Source organism: Podarcis pityusensis (assembly GCF_964106645.2).
Source record: "Podarcis pityusensis genome assembly, chromosome: 2".
Classification (NCBI taxonomy): Eukaryota; Metazoa; Chordata; class Lepidosauria; order Squamata; family Lacertidae; genus Podarcis; species Podarcis pityusensis.
In genome coordinates, this window is record NC_138029.1 from 109,845,822 (window position 1) to 109,867,359 (window position 21,538).

Consider the following 21,538-nt stretch of genomic DNA (forward strand, 5'->3'; position numbering starts at 1 on the left):
GCTGAATGCTGCACAGAATGTCCCATATTCCGGTGGCCCTCTGATGCTATCTGAACAGGGAAGGACTATTATCAAAAGCATGATCTGTGATCTGTCCAGCTGGAGAAGTAAATTTGGTGTCCATTTCAGCCATTAAATATGTCAGACAGGGACATGGCTAGGTGACAACAAGCTGCTGACTTATAAAGTCTTGTACAACTTGAGACCTGATTACTTGAAGGAGTGTCTGCCTGCATATTAAGATCTGTGGGAGAGGCCCTCTTGATGATTCTGAAGCCCCCTGAGATATGTTATGTAGGGGTGATTCCCTGCTCAGTTGTGCTACCCTTGGCCCTCTGACATATGGGTAGTGCTGATTCTGATGAGTTTGAGGCACCAACTTTAGGCATATCTTTTCACTGAAACCTTTGCTGGAGCTTAGTGCCTCTGCCTATTTCTTGTAGTTTTCTTTGCTGTCAAGAAAGATGTGATGGACTCATCCCTGTTGGACTGCCTTGGCCCACTCGCACGCCGCCCCTGAGGTGGAAGGAAGCCACTTCCCAAACCCCACCCCAGGCATGAGCTACTCACATGGTTGGCAGAGGAAGGCTGAGGCTCCTCCCCTTCACACACACGGACATTTGGGCTCCTCTCCCAGGGGCTGATGGGAGATGTAGCAAATGCTGGTGCCGTGTTGGAAGGCACCAATGCAGCTGCCATCCCAGGAGCTGCTTTTACAGCCTCCATCCATAGGCCACGCAAAATTGGGGTGCCCGTGATGAAGGAAGAGCCCAGGGCACTTTCAAGGAAAGCAGGGTAGCCCTGCTTAAAGGTAAAGGTAAAAGGTAAAGGACCCCTGGACGGTTAAGTCCAGTCAAAGGTGACTGTGGGGTGCGGCGTTCATCTCGCTTTTCAGGTTAAGGGAGCCGACGTTTGTCCGCAGACAGCTTTCCAGGTCATGTAGTCAGCATGACTAAACCGCTTTTAGTGCATCAGGACACTGTGATGGAAACCAGAGGACACAGAAACATCGTATAATTTCCCGCCACAGTGGTACCTATTCATCTACTTGAACTTTGACGTGCTTTCGAAATGCTAGGTTGGCAGGAGCAGGGACAGAGCAACAGGAGCTTACCCCGTCATGGGGATTCGAACTGCTGTCCTTCCAATCGACAAGCCCAAGAGGCTCAGTGGTTTAGACCACAGCGCCACCCGCTTAAAATGGGGCACTTGGCCGGCATGTAATATATACCACATTTTTAACCCATTGCTATTGCAATGGGTGACAAACGAGCTATAAAATATTTTAAATAAACAGATGAATAAAAATAATCAAAAGCGGAAGAGTGCAATATCGAGTAAGAGAGACTGAATTGCCTTTATTGTCAGTATGGTTTTCACCCTTTTGAGGACGAAGGCCACTTGCAAGCCGACCCCTTCCATCCCTGGTAACAGTGGCAGATGAAACTGCTTTTCAGGGCCTTTCTATCCTTCTGCCTCAGATATCCTTTCACGAGGACTTTTCTTGCATCGGAGTTATCGAAGACAATCTTATAACGGTGAGAAGGCAAATGCAGATAAGCATCCGATTCACTGTTTCTACGAACGCATCTTCCATTCATGTTGCAGAGAGTTTTGCTGCAGAACGTGGCCGCAGAAGTCACATTAATGATGTAACGTCCCAAGGGACCACTTATATAGCTTTTCAGTTGCAAGCAGCTTTCCTTAAAGAAAACAAAGACAACAACAAGCTTAGTGGCAGAGCGATATCTTGCACATCTACAGGGAAGTAAACCCCACAGGGTCCACGGTGGCTCACTCCCATATAAACTGGAATATTGGGTTGCAGATTGCATCTCTATTGTCAAATGACCAGGACAGATACTTGTCTGAGTGATCAAGGAATGTGTCCGTGGCAAAGAAGGGAATTGGGGGGGGGGGGGGTTCCCTAAATCTCAGTTTTATTTATTTATCTGTATGATTCTACAGCCCATGGCAGGGAGGAAAGCAGCAAAATTCATTTTGCTCCTCATCTTTTTCTGTAATTTCCAGATCTGTTGACACCACCATGGGATGCAGGTGGCGCTGTGGGTTAAACCACAGAGCCTAGGGCTTGCCGATCGGAAAGTCAGCAGTTTGAATCCCCGCGACGGGGTGAGCTCCCGTTGCTCAGTCCCTGCTCCTGCCCACCCAGCACTTTGAAAGCACGTCAAAGTGCAAGTAGGTCAATAGGTACCGCTCCGGCGGGAAGGTAAACGGCATTTCCGTGTGCTGCTCTGGTTCGCCAGAAGCGGCTTCGTCATGCTGGCCACATGACCTGGAAGCTGTACGCCGGCTCCCTCAGCCATTAAAGCAAGATGAGCGCTGCAACCCCAGAGTTGGCCACGACTGGACCTAATGGCCAGGGGTCCCATTACCTTTACCTTGATACCACCACGACGTGTAGGTATATAGGTTTGCCTAGTTGGAGAACCCACTCAGTTGAGCCACCAAGATTGCCACATTCAGGTAGTATACTAAGGGCTTCTCTGCATTTACATTTTGCCCTGCTCTTTCTGAGCTCTCCCCCCTTTTCTTTCTTTCTTTCTTTCTTTCTTTCTTTCTTTCTTTCTTTCTTTCTTTCTTTCTTTCTTTCTTCCCCAGAGCTTTCACCACGAAAATCAGCTCTTTGAAGAATCTCTTTTCTCCTTTACATTTTTTTTTGTTCTTTTTATGATTTTAAATTCTTGAGAGCCCTCTGTTTATCTTACTCATATGTAAGTTTTATTTTCTGGAGCCCAGAGCTTTTTTTCAGAGGGTCCTCAAGGCTACGCAGCACCGGCACCTCTTTTTTGTTGTTAAAAAGTGTGGCGCTTACTTCATGGTGATTACTGGCATCCATTTTTCTTTTTTAAAAAAAGCACTGCTGAAGACATATATTTGGGGTAAAAAGATACATACAGAGAGGTGTTGGACAGAAGAGGAAGGCAGGCAAGAAAGGTCTTTCTCAAGGTGTGAGGTTGAGGAAGGGGGAAGCTCCCAGGTGAGAGCTGGGAGGATTTACCGGTATTTCCCTGTATGTGGACTGAACATTAAGATACAATTGTGACAGCTTTTGTGTTGTTGTTGCTGCTGCTGCTGCTGCTGCTGTTCTGTTCTACTATTTTATTTTATTTTTCTTTCTTCTTTCTCCCCCCTTTCTTCTTCTGTTATATCTTTTTGTTTCTTTTTCTGCATTACATTATTATTACTCTATAGACCAGTTTGGTTTTTTACTGTATTACAGTGGTAATAAGGTAAAGGTACCCCTGCCCATATGGGCCAGTCTTGACAGACTCTAGGGTTGTGCGCTCATCTCACTCTAGAGGCCGGGAGCCAGCGCTGTCCGCAGACACTTCCGGGTCACGTGGCCAGCGTGACAAGCTGCATCTGGCGAGCCAACGCAGCACACAGAACGCCGTTTACCTTCCCGCTAGTAAGCGGTCCCTATTTATCTACTTGCACCCGGGGGTGCTTTCGAACTGCTAGGTTGGCAGGCGCTGGGACCAAACGACGGGAGCGCATCCCGCCACGGGGATTCGAACCGCCGACCATGCAATCGGCAAGTCTTAGGCTCTGAGGTTTTACCCACCGCGCCACCCGTGTCCCATTACAGTGGTACCTCAGGTTAAGTACTTAATTAGTTCCGGAGGTCCGTTCTTAACCTGAAACTGTTCTTAACCTGAAGCACCACTTTAGCTAATGGGGCCTTCTGCTGCCGCCGCGTCGTGGGAGCCCGATTTCTGTTCTTATCCTGAAGCAAAGTTCTTAACCTGAAGCACTGTTTCTGGGTTAGCAGAGTGTGTAACCTGAAGCATATGTAACCTGAAGCGTATGTAACCAGTGGTACCACTGTATATGTAAAAAAACAAAATTAATACACGGGGGTGGGGAGAGAAGAAGATGAGAGGTTACCCTAGAATTCTTGCAAAATCAAATACATTTTCTTAACCCAGATTCACTTACTTTACTTAGGGCATACCGATGGTTTCCCCACAGGACGACTCCTGCGGCCCCCAGTGCCGCACTCTCACCAATAGTATTCACCAAGTCTTCCTGAAAAGTAAAGCAGGAACATGCGTAATAACCAAGAGGCAAAGGTAAGGCACTGCTGTGATGTCCCCATATGAACCAACCTGCAATCATAACCTGAAGCTCTTCTTCATGTGCCTCCTCCACAAGAGGTCCAGAGAGCGACAACACAAGAACGGGCCTTTTTTGTGGCGGCTCCCTGCTTGTGGAGTGCTCTCCCCAGGGACGCTCACCTGGCACCTTCATTACATAGTTTTAGGCACCAAGCAGTAACCTTCTTCTCCCAGGGCTTTGGCTAATTAAACGATCTATGGCCTTTTAAACTGTGTTGGGGGGCGGGTATAGCTTTTGTTTATTACTATGGTGTGTATTTTTGTGTTTTTATATTGTAAACCATTCCATGATCCTTTGATGAAGGGTGAATATAGAAATAATAATAATAATAATAATAATAATAATAATAATAATATACACAATCGTTTTGCTTTTCTTTGTTTTTTTGGTTCACCGTTGCAGAAACCACTAAAGAAACAGGTTTTTTGAACACTACAACCCACCCCCCTTGCAACACCTGTTTGCCAGAGATTTCACTGGTAGGAATGTGCACACCAGAGGGTATAATGCCGTTTTCTACAACACTGTCAACCCTCTTTTACAAACAAAGGCTAATGTCTATCTCCTGTGAAAACATGCAGCAATTTCAAGAGTGCGGGATCAATCCGAATGACCAGGATAGGTAAAGGTAAAGGTAAAGGGACCCCTGACCGTTAGGTCCAGTCGCAGATGACTCTGGGGTTGTGGCGCTCATCTCACTTTACTGGCCGAGGGAGCCAGTGTACAGCTTCCGGGTCATGTGGCCAGCATGACTAAGCCACTTCTGGCGAACCAGAGCAGCACACGGAAACACCGTTTACCTTCTCGCTGGAGTGGTACCTATTTATCTACTTGCACTGTGTGCTTTCGAACTGCTAGGTTGCCAAGAGCAGAGACCAAGCAACGGGAGCTCACCCCGTCGCGGGGATTTGAACTGTCAACCTTCTGAACAGCAATCCAAATGACCAGGATAGGGCACAATAAATGCGAACCCTTTTCAGCACCCATAAAGCTCAAAAACTCTGTATTCCGAAAACTGCATCCCTGCTACCTGTGTAACTCAACTCTGAAACTGCCTGGACAGCTCGGTTGGTTAGAGCGTGGTGCTGACAGTGCCAAGGTTGCTGGTTTGATCCTGGCAACTGCATATTCCTGCATTGCAGGGGGTTGGGCTGCTCGACAATCCTCAGGGTCCCTTCCAACTCTACGATTCTACTGTGAGCTCCCATGCCACCACCGGCCCTGTGCTTTTCTACAACTCTATGAACCTGTTGGGAAAAGTTGCTATGTCAACAGTATGTGGGTGATGTCCAGCTCTTATTCAGGAGAGGATGTGCAGTTGCTGGATCGGAGTCTGGGTGCAGCAATGAGCTGGGTGAGGGCCAATGAGTTGAGAATGAACTCTGTCCAGATGAAAGTGCTGCTGGTGGGCAGTACTTGGCTCCATGCTGGATGAGGCCAAACTCTTCCAGAAGGATCAGGTGCGTAGATTGGGCGGTATTCAAGGACCCAACACTGGAAGGCTGTCTGGATACGTCGAAAGGAGTTCCTGCACTTGGAGATGGTGTAAAATGAGGCTGCCAGGCTTCTGGGTGGCATTGCGATTTGGGAATGTACCTCGCCAATCCTTAAAGAACAGCACCGGGATGCAAGCAGGCCCCGGGTTCGGACTTTGGTCTCTAAAGTAGGTTCCTGGGCCCAAAATACTTGAATGCTTGCCTCTGCCATTATGTGGTACTATCTACAGCAGAGGCCCTGTTGTGGTCCTGTGACTGGGGCACATCATGCAGCCAACTCACATAGCTCATTGTCAGTTATGGCTGTAGAACTTCGCTGTGGTGCTCTGCTGAGGAACTCTCTCCCACTAGAAATATGACACACACACACAAACACACTTTCTGCTGTTGCCAACTTTTCATCACCACATGAAGAAATTTCTGGTGTGTTTAAAGGCGTTGGCTCCTGGAGGCCAAGGCACTTTGACACCCCCCATCTTTTTTTTTGAAAGGGCAGAGCCCCCTCAATATTGTCCAGAGAATCTGGCACCTGTGTGTGTATTGTGAATTTAGGGAAGAGAGTGCTTAGTCCTGCTCTGCTCACCATGACAGTATATTTCTTTTTAGAGTGTTTATGGTTTAAATGCATATATTTGTGGTTTAAATGTCTATGTATATGTCTTATAGTACGCATATATTGGGGCTGCTATACGTCCGGGTTTTCGTTTCCTGGACATATCCAGGATTCGTCGAGGTGGAATTCCCAAAACCCCGGACATATGGCAACTCATGTCGGAAGTGTTGTTATTTTGGCGATTTTCCTTAAAAATACCTCAAAAACTCAATATATTTTTGGAGAAATTTGGCAAAAAAAAAGCAGCTCAGAAACTTTAGCCAAATTAAGAAGAATAAGAAGAAGAAACGCTTAACAACTTTTGTGTCTGGATTTTCACTTTTTGAAATATAGCAACCCTAACATATATGATTGTGGAGGTTCAGCTCAGGCCAACCCACCCTGGATCATTTTGGGGACAACCCAGCCTGCCCTGGAAGCAGCATTAAATTGCTTTGGGGAGCAGGACAAATGTTTCAGCTAAAGAAAAAAACCTGCTGAGAGCCGGGAGCTTCCATTCTGCAAAGTTCTCCTCCATAGGTGGCCCCTCTGTATGAACAATCTGCTGGAAAGTCCCTTGCAAGACAACAACTACTCAAGAGATTGTCTACTTGTGAGACTACTGCACTTTTGGAGCCCAAAGGATACTAGTTCACTCTCTGGAGCAGGGATTTCTGGTTTCAGAGCATTGCCTACTTAGTGACAGAAGTTGTCCTAGGATCTTGCATGAATTCCTTTCTCTAGCATTGGAGCTTTCACGTGTATACAATCAGCTCAACAGTAATGTTTAAGCTGGTTTCTCTAACATTGAATCTTTCACCTATATACAATCAGGTACCTGCTCAACACTAATGTTTAAGCTGGTTCTGGGAGGTTTATAGATTCTAGTCTATGCCTTTCCCCTTACCTCTGTCAAAGGGCTGAACGTTCTGGCATAAAATGGCCTAGAATACACAAAAACAGGCAAGGCATAGTCCTTTCTAGCCATGGTAGCAACACGCATTGCTTCCATAACCCGATAGCGCACAAATCTCTGAGAGCTCCGACTTGACTGCAGCTTGTGCTGCAGGTGTACCGAAGGATATAGGGCAGTGCTTTCTTTCCATAACCAAAGCAGACGGTCGTTCAATTTCAAGTCAAGCTTTTCACATTTTCCTGTGTATTTATCTGGATGCACCATGAAATTATAATTATGGCATTCCGGGTATAGATAGTAACCCCAGAGTCCCTTTGGTCTCATTCTTTTCACTTGGATAAGGGTGTTCTTCATAAACGTCTCCCCTGCCTTTTCAAATGCTTGCTTGGCGGCGCTCCTGATTCTGAAACTAGACCAGTGAGGATTCTCCTTTCTAATACGTTCAAGAGACCAAATTTGGTACATATTTCTAGTGCCCATGTTCCTCATCCACTGGGGCTTCCAGTCTTCCCAGTCAATGACTCCAAGTCCCTGGAATTGATTCGTAGGTATGGCCTTTTTGAGATCAGACTTGACTTTGGCAATGTGCTTGTAAAGGTTTCCGCGCTGTGGTATTCCTCCATTGATGGGCTTAACGGCGCTCTTTAAATAGGGGTAGTAGCCCAAGCGATTGTTATAAAATATTGTCACAGTGGAGCCACTCAAATTGTCATTGGGATTTGCGTGAATTTTAAAAGTTCTAAGGTCTAAATCCACCTTGTACCGCATCTGGCACAGTCTGGTTGGTGCGTTCCATAGCACTACGAAAGGTTTGCGTGCGAACAATGGAGTCCTCGCATGCATAATTTCTTTACCATCCACCACCATCACTAACATCCAGACTCCTAGACATGTAATCCACAGATGGCGCAGAGTATGCCATTTTTCTGATACTGCTGTGGCAACTTCATCAAAGGATTGGAAGAGGGAGTAAAAAAAGAAAGAAAACGTTAGTGAACAGTGAAGACAATATCTTTTTTTAAAAAAAACACACACCACATTGTGATTTGACTTTACAAATGAAAAAATAATTGCAATGCCAAATACATAGCCATAATATGAGATTTCTCTTAATCTTGTGACTCCCCCCTCCCACACATACACATCACTTCCACGGGTTCTACTGTCAACATTTCCAACTGCATATTATTTCATAGTCTATGTTTTATATCAATCCATATTATCCATGATATTTGTTACATTACAAGTGAGATTTAAATCCTGCTAATGTTTTCATCTGCTTACAGTGGTCTGCTAAATCAATTATAAATTTCTCCCATCCTTCCTTTAATTTCTTGTCTTCTTGGTCTCTGAGTTTCCCAGTCAGTTTTGCCATTTCAGCATAGTCTAACAGCTTAGTTTGCCATTCCTCTCTGTTAGGGACTCTTTCTTCTTTCCATCAGTGAAGACAAGACCTAACATAACTTTTTCTAAATGGTGAATCAGTTAAAAATCAAGCCCTAGAGCAATTTAGCCCCAGTAAGGCTGCTGCAGAGGCCCGATTGGCAAGTCAGCCTTTCCCAGAAATCAACCCCAGGTTGCAGAATCTAATGTAGCAAAACAGGCACCAACCTCTCCATGTGCAACCCAGGGCTACAATCTACAATCATGGTTTTTAACATTAAGGAAGGGTTAAGGAATGCTTTTGATAAGCTAGATGGACACATGATGTCCTGCTATTTACGTTCATAATGTGTTATTACTTTGTCTTTTTTAATCGCTGTGGTGGTCATGTGGGATTGCTATGAGGAATTATGAAAAATGAAGCAAGCCATTATGTCAGCAGTGAAAGCATTGCTTTGACTGGGTTTGAGTCATTGACACGATTTCTGATTCAACCCCACAAGTCTTCATCTCTGTCCCATTTTCTCTATGCCTGACAGTCATGTACAGTGGTACCTCAGGTTAAGTACTTAATTCATTCCGGAGGTCCGTTCTTAACCTGAAACTGTTCTTAACCTGAATAATAATAATAATAAATTTTATTTATATCCCGCCCTCCCCAGCCGAAGCCGGGCTCAGGGCGGCTATCAACAATAAAACAGTACAAAAATACAGCATAAACAACACTCTAAAATCATTCATTATAAAATTACCACTTTAGCTAATGGGACCTCCTGCTGCTGCCGCGCCACCGCCGCGCAATTTCTGTTCCCATCCTGAAGCAAAGTTCTTAACCTGAAGCACTATTTCTGGGTTAGCGGAGTCTGTAACCTGAAGCGTATGTAACCTGAAGCGTATGTAACCCAAGGTACCACTGTATAAGCATTCTACACAGACCAGTTGCTTACCAGGCATCCTGGGTACATAAAGATAAGGAGGTAGCTTTGATGTAGCTTTTGTTAATCTTAGGGCCAGGAAACAGAGTTCACAAGGAGGTGGTCAAATGCCTGTCTTTCCTTGCCTGTCCTTCCTTTCCTATGGTTTATTACCTCCGGGGTTTGATGAATGCATTCCTCCTTGATTCCTGTTTATTTAGCCTGAACATGTATGCATGCTCAAATAGGAAGTAGTTCTTTGTAGTTAAGAGGCTTCCTCTGATCTGACTTTGTCCCCACGTGGGGATTTTTGAAATGCTCAGAGGAAATCTGATCGGTTCTTACAAACGCTGTGTAAAAGTTCTTTCGGTAATAAAAATGGCCTGGGCCAGGGTGTGGCAAGCAAACTTTCTCCCAAAGGTCTTGCTCGTCAAGCCTCGTGTCTATTGTATTAATCAGGGTCCAGTCCTTCCTTTGCCTTCAGAACACAACAAATTGCTTAATTTTTAATCATTTTATGCTGCTATATTGGTGAAACACTGCTCATATGTCCCTGTATGGTGTTTTACCCTATTTTTGCTGCATTCAAACTCCAATCCCCCTCTCATGGTATTTGAGGGACAGGGTTCAGGGAGGGAGAGATAACTAAAATGTGACAGCAGAGGGCAGGGCAGAGCAAGCAGCCAACAGCAGGTACAGAAACAGCATTACTTACATTTGACCAAAAAAGGAGAGAGAAAGGTAAAAAAAAAAAAAAATGTTATCATTGTCAAGTATTGTTTTGGAACAATGTATCTAATATTGTTCTAATGGGGGGGGGGGGAGGGAAATAACGTTAAACAGGTCCATGTAGATCCAGCCCTACTCCCTCCCCTTCAAAGCCAACTTGGTCTTTGTAGAGAGGATGCTTCCAGAGGCGGGAAAAGTTCCATGAAAATTTTAAAGTCCAGTTACTTCCCTGTAGCAATCTAACAGCTGGTACCTCACCTGCATTGCTCATAGCCTTGCACTTAGCAGAACATAGCAACAAGGACACAGGCGGGAGTTTTGTAGCCTAAGGTCATCCCTGAAAGAAAGTGTTGGAAATGCAAAAAGGCAGATGGGGACTATTTCCATATGTGGTGGACCTGCGATAAGGTAAAAAAATTTTGGGAATCAATTTATAATGAACTCAAAAAAATATTTAGATATACTTTCCCCAAAAGACCGGAAGCGTGTCTATTAGGCTTAATAGGAACAGAAATTAAAATAGAAGATCAAAATTTGTTCATGTATGCTACAGCTGCCGCGAGGACCCTTCTGGCCCAAAGATGGAAAGTACAAGATATACCAACTATACAGGAGTGGCAGGCGAAGTTGACAGAATATGCAGAACTTGCCAGGGAGGATCTGGGACCAGGGAGATCAAAGATACCAAAATAACTGGAGTAAATTTATTGAATATTTAAAGAAGAATTGTAAAGAGGTCAAGACACAAGCAGGATTGACATAATACCTCCAATGTATAATAGTACTAATTTGAGAATGATGTGTGTGATGGAAAGACGATAAATATACCAGTTGTGGGGAGGGAGGGGGGTCGTGACTCAGCAGAGTCAAAGGGAATGTATGGTGCTATTACAATTTGTTGGAAAAGAATATGTAAGGAAAACAATAAAAGTTCACTTGGGGGAAAAAGAAAAAAAATAAGGTCATCCCTGTTGCAGAAAGGGAAACTACTAGTCCCTTTGCTACCACCAATTCACAGTCTACTTTGGCATAAAGTGGGGAGGTGAAATTAGAAATGCTTCTGAGGGAGTACATCATGTGTTGTGTTACTGTCTAGAGGGGCTGGGAGCTGGGGGCACTGTCATACAGTTTTAAAACCATGGAGAAACCTGGTTTGAACAAAGACATTGGATTCTTATCCCATTATACATGACTAAGCCATCTCTCACCTTCTCACCCCTTGCCTTTTCCTGTAAGACCCATTACAGTCGTTAAGAGTCGTCAGCAGGCTCATCCCAGCTATCTGCCTATCTCCCATTCCCACCACCCTTCTGAGTAATACCCCTCCCCACCTTCTCACTATATAGAAGGATCTGGCAACTTCTGTTTCAGTGTATCTGAAGAAGTGTGCTTGCACACGAAAGCTCATACCAAGAACTAACTTAGTTGGTCTTAAAGGTGCTACTGGAAGGATTTTTTTATTTTGAATGTTTAATAGGTTATTGTATTTTAGCGTTTTGTTGGAAGCTGCCCAGAGTGGCTGGGGAAACCCAGCCAGATGGGCGGGGTAGAAATAATAAATTATTGTTATTATTATTGTTGTTGTTGTTGTTGTTGTTGTTGTTATGGTTTCATAGCAAACCATCAGCACTGTTTTAAAGGTGTGTTTTTGTTTGTTTGCAGATTTGTTTTCTGCAAATTTATTTTCCAAAAGATTGAACCATATCTATGGAGATTCAAATATGCTGGATATTTAAGGTGAGTTATGTGGATATGCTGGCTGCAGACACCATTTTAATACTGAAGTAAGCCCCTCTTCCCCACGATGGTATTTACCAACACAGTAGCAGCCATAGTCATCCTCTGTTTGTTTTGGGCTTCCAGAGTTAGCCTCTCAGAGGTTGTCCCTGCTAAAACATCCCAAACTACCCATCAAAGCTCAAAAAGCAGCATGGGGATTTCTCTGATTTTAGGAAGAAAGGTGGTAGGCGGGACTTACCTCCACACCTGAGGCAGAGCAAGACTGCAAGCAGCCATTTCTGAGCCAATCCTGGCCCCCAATGATCAAAGAAGAAGCCCTGCTGCATCAGAAAGCCTCTTTGTACTGAGAGGAGGCTGGTTTTAAGGATGTCCGCTGAGAGAAACCAGGCTTGCAAGGCAGACTCAGATTCCTGGCAACCGTAGTCGTGTAACCTCTAGAAAGCAACACATTGCTCAGTTTGAGGAACCAGGAGCAAGTGGTCCATTATATGAGGCTAGTAGGAGCCTTCTTGGCTTCTCAGATCACCTGGCCCTGGTGGGTTTGAAAGGTGCTATAAGCCTCTGGCAATATGCTGGGGTGGTTCTAAAGAGCCGCAGAGATGTGGGCAGTGGTTCCATTGGGATATTTAGGGCATAATGTACTGATCGCTCAGATAAATTCAAGTGGGTTGATGGATCAGCTGAAGCCATACAGAATGCCCTCGATAAGAACATAAGAAGAGCTTGCTGGATCAGGCTAGTGAACTTCTAGTCCAGCATCTTGTTCTCATAGGATAGCTCAGTTGGTTAGAGCATGGTACTGATAACACCAAGGTCTCAGGTTCGAGCCCCATATGGGGCAGCTGCATTGCAGGGGGTTGGACTCCATGATCCTCAGAGTCCCTTCCAACTCTACAATTCAATGATTCAACCAGAAGCTTAAGAGAAGCAAAAAAGCAGGACATGAACACAACAGAACTATCTTCACATGTGATTCCCAGCAACTAGCATTCAGGGGCATACTCTGATCTCTGAGACCTCTTTATGTCACTCAGGGACTGTGCTGAAGAGGGCTGCACCGAGAAGGAATGGTGGGATCCTGAATCTTCTCAGGAGCAGTGGGACAGTATAGATTTGGAACAGTGGTTTGCAGAGGGGCATAGTTCAGAGGCCAAAAGTTGGGAAGAGCTGGGTGGTGAACAGCTAGGAGAAGAAGAACTGGGAGAGTTAACTCAGTGCGTGACCAGGCACCGACTGCCCCAGCCCCCAGGGACCACCAGAAAGGAATAATGACTCTGACAACGTGTTATGGAATTAAAATTTGGCCACAACTTTATTCATCATCATCATCATAGACTTTATTGCGCTAGCCAAAGGCCATGGCATCGTTCACAAGGGGAACAAAAGGAAAAACAGCAATAACCATAAAAACATTTAGCACTGCAAGTGCAATAGACCACGGTCAAGTCTCCTAGAAATTATTTGTTGCATAAACTAGAATAGCAGGGAAATCTCAGGTAAAATGTTTAAATGTTTAAATGTCCGAATCCCCTTCGCAGTTGACCGCTATCTTATCTAGCTCTTTTCTCCTGATCTTCTTAGCTGCCAACGCATATAGTGCTCCTTTATAAGTTACAAAGTCATCAGTATCGCTCAGCAACCATTTCACCCTTTCCACCCTGTTAGCGTGTATTCCATTCATAAGCAGGGGTTTTATAAATCAGTCTCTTGGATCTATATGTAGCGGGCATTGCAATAAATAATGGTACATACCCTCTACACAGGGTTGCCCACATATACAAAGTCTCTCCTCGTACTGTACTTTGCCGTACTGACCATCCAACACCATCAAGGGCATCGATTGGAATTGGAATTCTGTAAAAGTGATTCTTAGTACAGAAAGTGGGATCTTTGTCAGATATCTAGCTCGGGTGTGCTCCATTTTAATAAGTGGGAACCATAGTGAACTTTTGATAGAGGCAACCGTGGATAAATCCCTTTGTGCACTGGACCTAAAGAGACAATTTCTTAAGTGCCTCCTATTCATCTTCATGGTCACCTGATGATCTTGTAATTGATATTGGGACAAGAGGCTTTGGGTGCCAGCCTTCCAGCATTTGGTCTGTTCCCGTTCAGTGTGGGACATAGCGGGGAATCTCTCCTCCGAGAGTGATTGGAGTCTTTTCACATAGTTTAGACACAGATAGTCAATTCTAGCCCATATTGTTGTCACGTCCGCTTCAACACGGATAAGAGCATCTGGGGTCCCGTTGGGGAGCGAGAGCACTTTCCTGAGAAATTTGTTCTGCACTATTTCTAAGGCTTTGTTAGCATTTGGGTCCATGCCCCTTATCACTGCTCCATAGAGCATTTGGGAAACCACTTTATTGGCGAAGATTTTCAGCACAGGTTCTACACTGGCCACCCAGTGTAAAATAGAATTTCATTAGTGCTCCACAAGCTTTCTGCCTTGTGGAACAGCTCTGTCTTGCAGGCCCTGCGGAAAGATGTCAAGTCCCGCAAGGCCCTAGTCTCTTGTGACAGAGCATTCCACCAGATCGGAGCCACAGCCAAAAAAGCCCTGGCTCTGGTTGAGGCCAGCCTAACCTCCCTGTGGCCTGGAATCTCCAAGATGTTTTTGTTTAGGGAAGAAAAGGCTAAAGGATTCCGCCCAAGGCCTTAAACCACCAAAGTTGTGACAAATTGCTACGGTGAAGACAAAACCTGCCAATGCAGGAAAATTTATTCCCAGTTCTTCAACAGCAAACAGTCAATACACTGTAGCAGCGCCGCTAAACCGGAAGAAAAAAGGGTAACCTGCAAACAAGAAACATTAAACAAAGGGAGGGGTGGGTGGGTGGGTGGGTGAAGCTCCTGAGCTGACTGCCTGGCTGCTGCCAGCTCCTTCCCCTATTTATGCAACTGGCCCCACCTCTCAGCAGTGTAAATTGACTAACTGAGGCTGGGCGTGAACCTCCAAAGAATAACAACTGAGGCGCAGGCCAGCCCATACAACCAGTAAGTTCCCTGGGGTCCAAAGAGCTGCGCACAATCCCGCAAAGGGTGTCAGCTTCGCCTTTGAGCCAGTGCCACCTACTGGGCTCAACCTCTTCAGCCCCGACTGGGCCAGGTGATCTGGAAAGCACTTCCAGAGACCTTCCACGCAGGAAGCAGGTCTAAGTGCTGTAGACTCACAACTCAGAGCTGTGAGCACCGAACTCACTTCTAGTAATCAGCGGAGCACAGCAGAGCATGAATCACTCGAACGACAGCTCTGTAGAATGTTGTTGTTTAGTCATTTAGTTGTGTCCGACTCTTCATGACCCCATGGACCAGAGCACGCCAGGCACTCCTGTCTTCCACTGCCTCCCGTAGTTTGGTCAGACTCATGCTGGTAGCTTCGAGAACACTATCCAACCATCTCGTCCTCTGTCGTCCCCTTCTCCTTGTGCCCTCCATCTTTCCCAACATCAGGGTCTTTTCCAGGGAGTCTTCTCTTCTCATGAGGTGGCCAAAGTATTGGAGCCTCAGCTTCACGATCTGTCCTTCCAGTGAGCACTCAAGGCTGATTTTCTTAAGAATGGAGAGGTTTGATCTTCTTGCAGTCCATGGGACTCTCAGGAGTCTCCTCCAGCACCATAATTCAAAAGCATCAATTCTTCGGCGATCAGCCTTCTTTATGGTCCAGCTCTCACTTCCATACATCACTACTGGGAAAACCATGGCTTTAACTATACAGATCTTTGTTGGCAAGGTGATGTCTCTGCTTTTTTTCTTTTTCTTTTATTCTCTACAGCTACTGTACAAACTATCTACAAACTAAATGGAGATGCTGGGCTGCACTGAGTGTTACAGCTGCATGAGCAGTGACCTTATCTATACACAGATAACACTCAGACTCCCCCTTTGAAGTCAGGCTGGAGTGGAATAAGTAATGAGCCAAATCCGCCCCCTCCTTTCTGAAACATTAGCAGATTCTTGCAATGGGAGGGGTGAAATATCCTCAAAGGGCACCCACAGTGTAAAGTGTGAGTGCTCACTCTTGTTGGAGAGCCTACATCCGCCCAGCCCAAGATCATGACAAGCAGATAAGGTGGCAGCTCAGAAACCAAAGTGGGTTGCGAGATCAGGTTGCAAGATGAAGAAGTGACTTGGGAGGGAGTGGGTGTAAACCTTATTTGGGAGCACCTTTACTCTGAGAATGGACTCTTTGTTCTTTTGCTGTGATCATTAAAGCCTCTTTAAATGGTAAGGGACTATTTTTGCTTTGTTCTGCTTATCTACAGGCAAAGGGAGGGAGGAAGCTGCTTCCCCGAAGCCTGACAATGTCTGACTTAGAAGGAATTATTCTTCCTTTTAATAAGTTTTCGGTCCACCCTCATATTTCTTGTTTCACCGGGCCCATATAGCATCAAAACAGTTGATGCGTGCAACTGGGGAGAGATGGCAGGTTGGTTGGCTGGTTAGTCATTTGGCTGAATCAATTTCACTTTGTTTGTTTTTTTAATATTCTTTTTATTGTGTTTCATATACATAACCAAAAAAAAAACCATACAAATAAGAAAAACCCACATCAAGTCAACCATTGCAAACAAAAAAGAAATAAACAAAGGATTAAAAACAAAATAAACGATTTCCGTTTCAATTATTTATCTACACCTATGTTTCTTTATATCCTTGACAATTTTCCCCTCTTTTCATCCCCCTACTGACCTCCATCCCTCCTGCTTTCAGGCTTCTTAATATCCATGGTTTATCTCTCTTGCAGCTTATATTTGTAAATGGTTTACACATCGCGAGATTTATATCAAACCAGCTATAGTCTTTAAATTTCTATGGTTTCCTTCAATATAAGTCATAAATTTATTCCAGTCGTTCATGAACTTTGCATTCTTTTGGTTCCTAATTTTTTGTGTCATTTTTGCTAGGCTAACAAATTCAAATAATTTTGTTTGCCACTCTCCAATTGATGGGGTGTTTTGGTTCTTCCAATTTTGAGCAATTAACAGTCTGGCAGCAGCCATGGCATACTGAAATAGTACATTGTCCTCTTTTTTGATTTCGTCCCCAACTATTCCTAGTAGGAATGCTTCCGGTCTTTTAGGGAATGTGTATTTGAGTATCTTTTTCAGTTCGTTATAAATGAGTTCCCAATATTTCTTCATTTCGTCACAAGTCCACCACATGTGGAAGAAATCGCCTTCTTTGATCTTACACTTCCAGCAGTTCTTATTTCCTGTTTTGTACATTTTCCCCAGCTTTGCTGGAGTGATGTACCACCTATACATCATCTTTTCTAAGTTTTCCCTAAGTGTTACACATGCGGTGAACTTCATTCCACTAGTCCATAGTTTCAGCCATTTATCGTACTCTATATTGTACCCCAGGTCCATTGCCCATCTTGTCATTACCCCCTTTATTTCTTCATCTTTGGTGTCCCGCTCTAATAATATGTTATACATTTTGGATAATAATTTATATTTGCCTTCAATTATCTCTATCTGGAACCTGGATTTCTTTTCATTCATCCCTATTTTATTATCGGCTGTCCATATCGCATTTATTTGATGGAATTGTAACCAGCCGGATAATTTGTCTTTCAGTTCTTCAAATGATTTCATCTTCCAACCACTTTCCGATCTTATTAATAAATCTTCATATGTTAACCTTTCTCCCTCCATATTGATCTTTTTTATTATTAGTATTTCAATAGGGGATAACCACCAAGGTGTTTTCCATTCTAAAAGTTTTCTATTTCTCTCCCATACTTCCAAGAGGGGCCCCCTAATGATATGATTTGAAAATCCTTTATGTATCTTTTCTTTATTTTGCCATAAATAAGAATGCCAGCCGAACCTGTTGTCGAACCCTTCCAGGTCCAGCAAATCAGTGTTTCTTAAAATGATCCAATCCCTAATCCAGCAAAGACTGGCAGCTTCATAATAAAGTTTCAAGTTGGGTACCGAGAAGCCTCCTCTCTCTTTCCTGTCTGTAAGAATTTTAAAGTTAATTCTAGGTCTTTTACCCTGCCATATAAATTTCGAAAGGGTTCTTTGCCACTCCTTAAATAAATTGGTACCTCTGATTACAGGAATATTTTGAAATAAAAATAACATTCTCGGAAGTAGGTTCATTTTTATCGCTGCCATTCTTCCCCTCCACGAAAGCTTCACTCTATTCCATGTTTCTAGATCTTTCTTGATTTCCTTCCATGTTGTAATGTAGTTATCCTGGATCAGATTTATATTTTTTACGGTTAGCCAAATTCCCAGGTATCTTATTTTTTTTGCAACTTTGATTCCATACTTCATTTCCAATTTTTCATTTTCTTCCTTTCTTAAATTCTTAGTCAACATTTTTGTCTTTATTTTATTTTATTTAAAACCGGATAACTTGCCGAATTCCTCAATTTCACTTTGGATCCTGAGTGCAAGAACTGGGAGAAACATCATGATACACTTGGGCTAGGCTAATATCTAGGGTTCCCAACTCCAGATTTTAATTTACAGTGGTACCTCGGGTTACATGTGCTTCAGGTTACATACGCTTCAGGTTACAGATTCCGCTAACCCAGAAATAGTACCTCAGGTTAAGAACTTTGCTTCAGAATGAGAACCGAAATTGTGCTCCGGCGGCGCAGCAGCAGCAGGAGGCCCCATTAGCTAAAGTGGTGCTTCAGATTAAGAACAGTTTCAGGTTAAGAACGGACCTCTGGAACGAATAAAGTACAAATTAAGAGGTACCACTGTATATTTAAGAGCTCCTCCAGACTTCCTTTTTAAATTGTGCACTGATGATTACTTGTGCTCGTGATGCTGCTTGGGATCCTGCTTTCAACGCATGTTGCACCTGCAAAAGTTTTGGGGCAGTCTCAGTGGTTCATGCATATACCATAACTTTCTGATGAAATCCCATGATATTTTAAAACCACAAATGTTCTAGTATATTTTTGTCCCACTTTTGTGGCATGATAGCTCCCCTGGGCAGGAATAATGTGGTATGGTTGGGGGGAAATCACAGTACAAAGCAGAGCAGATGAAATCCAGCACTAATACATTATTGTTGTGTCAAGAACATGTTACAGGAGACCCCCACCATAAAAACCCAGTCTGGAGGGGGTCTTAAGGACATGGAACAATGAGTTGTGCCTAGGTTTCTATCTGAACATCACTGTATACTGGGCAGGAGTGTTGGGCAGAATTGTGGATCTGCTCTGTACATTCATCCTATTCCTTTGCATTGGCCGCACCATCTATTTACAGTGGTACCTTGGTTTATGAACTTAATCCATTCCAGAAGTCCGTTCTTAAACTGAAGCCATTCTTAAACCAAGGCACACTTTCCCTAATGAGGTCTTCCACCACCGGTGCCCTTCCACTATTTGACTTCCATTTGTAGACCGAGGTAAAGTTCGTAGACCAAGGTAAACTTCCAGTTTTGCAGAAGTTCACAAACTGAATAGTTCGTTAAGAGGGCTGTTCGTAATCCGAGGTACCACTGTAATTGAAAACTAGAGTTATCAAGTAGCTGTGATGAAAATGTGAGCCCCTTCAGTGTAGCACAATTTATTGATTTATAGTAGCATTTCTATACAGTGGTACCTCTGGTTAGGAACGCTTCAGGTTACGAGATCCGCTAACCCAGAAGTAGCTGCTCCTGGTCGGGAACTTTGACCCAGGATGTGAATGGAAATCGTGCAATGGAGGCACACGTGCAGCGGGAGGTCCCATTAGTGAAGGAATGCCTCAGGATAAGAACAGTTTCAGCTTAAGAACGGACCTCCGGAACGAATTAAGTTCATAACCAGAGGTACCACTGTATTGCCCTCTTATAAAATAACAAGGTGATGTGTAACAATGGGTGCTAGCATGTCCTTGGCCCATAGTTTATTTATGCGGTTCATAGCATCAGTGTAGTTAGCATGAGTCTAATATAAAATATGCCTTTCAGTAGTTATCTATGACCCTGGTGTAAACTCCTGTCTAAGAAGTGACCTTGTAGATACAAGCAAGCATCCTCACCATTAATGCTTGCCTTACTAAGCTAATTACTAATTACTAGTATGCTTGCATACTAATCTGGTGCTGGCCAGCAAAATTTAATTATCACTCTCCTGTAAGTAGGAAGCAGACTTATCACAGAGAATGATATTCATTTTAAGACACATTTATTATTCAGGAACCGTATAATTAACCAGATGGTTTTCCAAAATTAAGATCATGTCCCCTCAACTTCAAACTTATCTGTGTAAGCAGCATGTCGAACAAGCAGGAACGAGCATCAATAACCAATGATTCAAAAGGATTGAGGTAACATATTATTTGCTCACTCAGGCAGACCTTTCACCCCTCCATAGAGAGTACTTGGCCCCAGAGTGTGCTTAAACCACACATTATCAATAATTAGGTAGCTCACAAGCCCCAATGCGATCCCCTCTCTGCTCTGTTTTCAAGGATCAACCCTACGCTCATACCCTATGCTCATATATGTGTCAGTATTCTCAGCACGCAGTCAGAGGTAACTGGCCTCACTCCAGGCAATCGGCTGAGATACTTGTTGACCTTCCCATCTGCGTCTCCCGGCAGGGCACAGGCAAGGCCATAAATCGGCGATTCTCCTCAAACGTGAGAAGAACACACCCTCCTCCTTCTCCCTCCCTGCATTCCCCCAGGGAGGGGAAAAGAGACAGACAGGTGTCCTATTTACATGTCTTTTATTCCTGTCATTCAGCAGTACAGAGAAACGTGTCTGTACCCTCCAGACTCCGGCAGTAGAGTCACAACTCCACCCCTGTACTTCCAGTACAGGTCAGATGACACTCTGAGCTAACATCCGGTGCTCAGTACAGAGAATAGACTGTCCCTTTTTCCCAACAGTACAGTTCCAGACAACAACATCCTGTTTTGCATTCCAGCCACCTGCAGCTGGCTTTTGCATTGCTGCTTTTTCCTGACAATATGAACCTCATACCAAGGAATGGGTAAGAGGCGCTATTGCCTTGCTGATATAGGATTTGGAATGCGAGAGTTTAACTCTCACATTAGGCACCAATCTCTGATCCCTGGCATTGGGTTCTGCTTCCTTCCTGATTAGGTATGCCACCTCAGTCCCTTATTTTATTCTACTTTCAGTGTGGCTCTGGGGCACACTGTCACGCTCAACTCTTCAGGCTTGAGTAGTTAGGACTCTCTTTTCTCTCTATAATTAAGGTGGGTATTTACTCAAAAGGCTGTATTTGCTGTATTGATAATGTTGCTGTCTCTTTTCATTTCATGTAATAAACCAATCTTTCTTCATGTCTTTGGTGAATTAGCTTATTAGGCATACAATTTTGTTTTACAGAAACACATGCTGAATCTCCACAAAAGAACCCAATCTTCTCAGAGTGCCTAACAGTGGACAATTAACATAGAATGCTCTCTGCTAGCTCTCATGTTGGTGTGTAGATCACATAAGAAAGGTATTCAGTTGCAAATCTCCATTATGTTTGAGTTGGTATTTTGTTCCCTCTCTCAGGCCACCAAGGAGACAGGTATGAAAATGATTCTCTCTAGAAACACAGCCTCAGACTGTAATGGAGGCCAGGGGAGAGGATGAGCTTTGTTTTCACTTCTATATGAATTAATGTCATATGTCTAAGATGCGG

At 44.0% G+C, this 21,538-nt stretch overlaps 1 protein-coding gene and 1 long non-coding RNA gene across 2 annotated transcripts; one reads left to right on the plus strand and one right to left on the minus strand.

Annotated features, from left to right (window-relative positions):
• Positions 1–1,335: 1,335 nt before the first annotated feature.
• On the minus strand, positions 1,336–12,416 carry LOC308469791 (hyaluronidase-1-like). Its single transcript, XM_080992743.1, has 4 exons — positions 12,152–12,416; positions 7,139–8,091; positions 3,964–4,053; positions 1,336–1,703 (listed from the first exon to the last, which is right to left on the minus strand). The coding sequence occupies exons 1-4, from the start codon at positions 12,237–12,239 to the stop codon at positions 1,377–1,379; spliced, it is 1,458 nt and encodes a 485-aa protein (XP_080848869.1). The 5' UTR covers positions 12,240–12,416; the 3' UTR covers positions 1,336–1,376.
• On the plus strand, positions 4,015–21,528 carry LOC308470272. The gene is made up of 4 exons (XR_013982325.1): positions 4,015–4,097; positions 4,546–4,622; positions 11,836–11,910; positions 21,235–21,528. It is a non-coding gene; the product is annotated as an uncharacterized lncRNA (long non-coding RNA).
• Positions 21,529–21,538: the final 10 nt, after the last annotated feature.

Excerpts from the sequence above, each read along its gene's own strand:
- LOC308469791 (XM_080992743.1), bottom strand. The coding sequence starts at position 12,239 with ATGCAGCAGGGCTTCTTCTTTGATCATTGGGGGCCAGGATTGGCTCAG. Across the intron at positions 8,092-12,151 it reads GCTCTGCCTCAGGTGTGGAG|TTGCCACAGCAGTATCAGAA; the intron begins GTAAGTCCCGCC and ends CCTTTGATGAAG. Across the intron at positions 1,704-3,963 it reads ATCGGTATGCCCTAAGTAAA|GAAAGCTGCTTGCAACTGAA; the intron begins GTAAGTGAATCT and ends GTTTTCTTTAAG.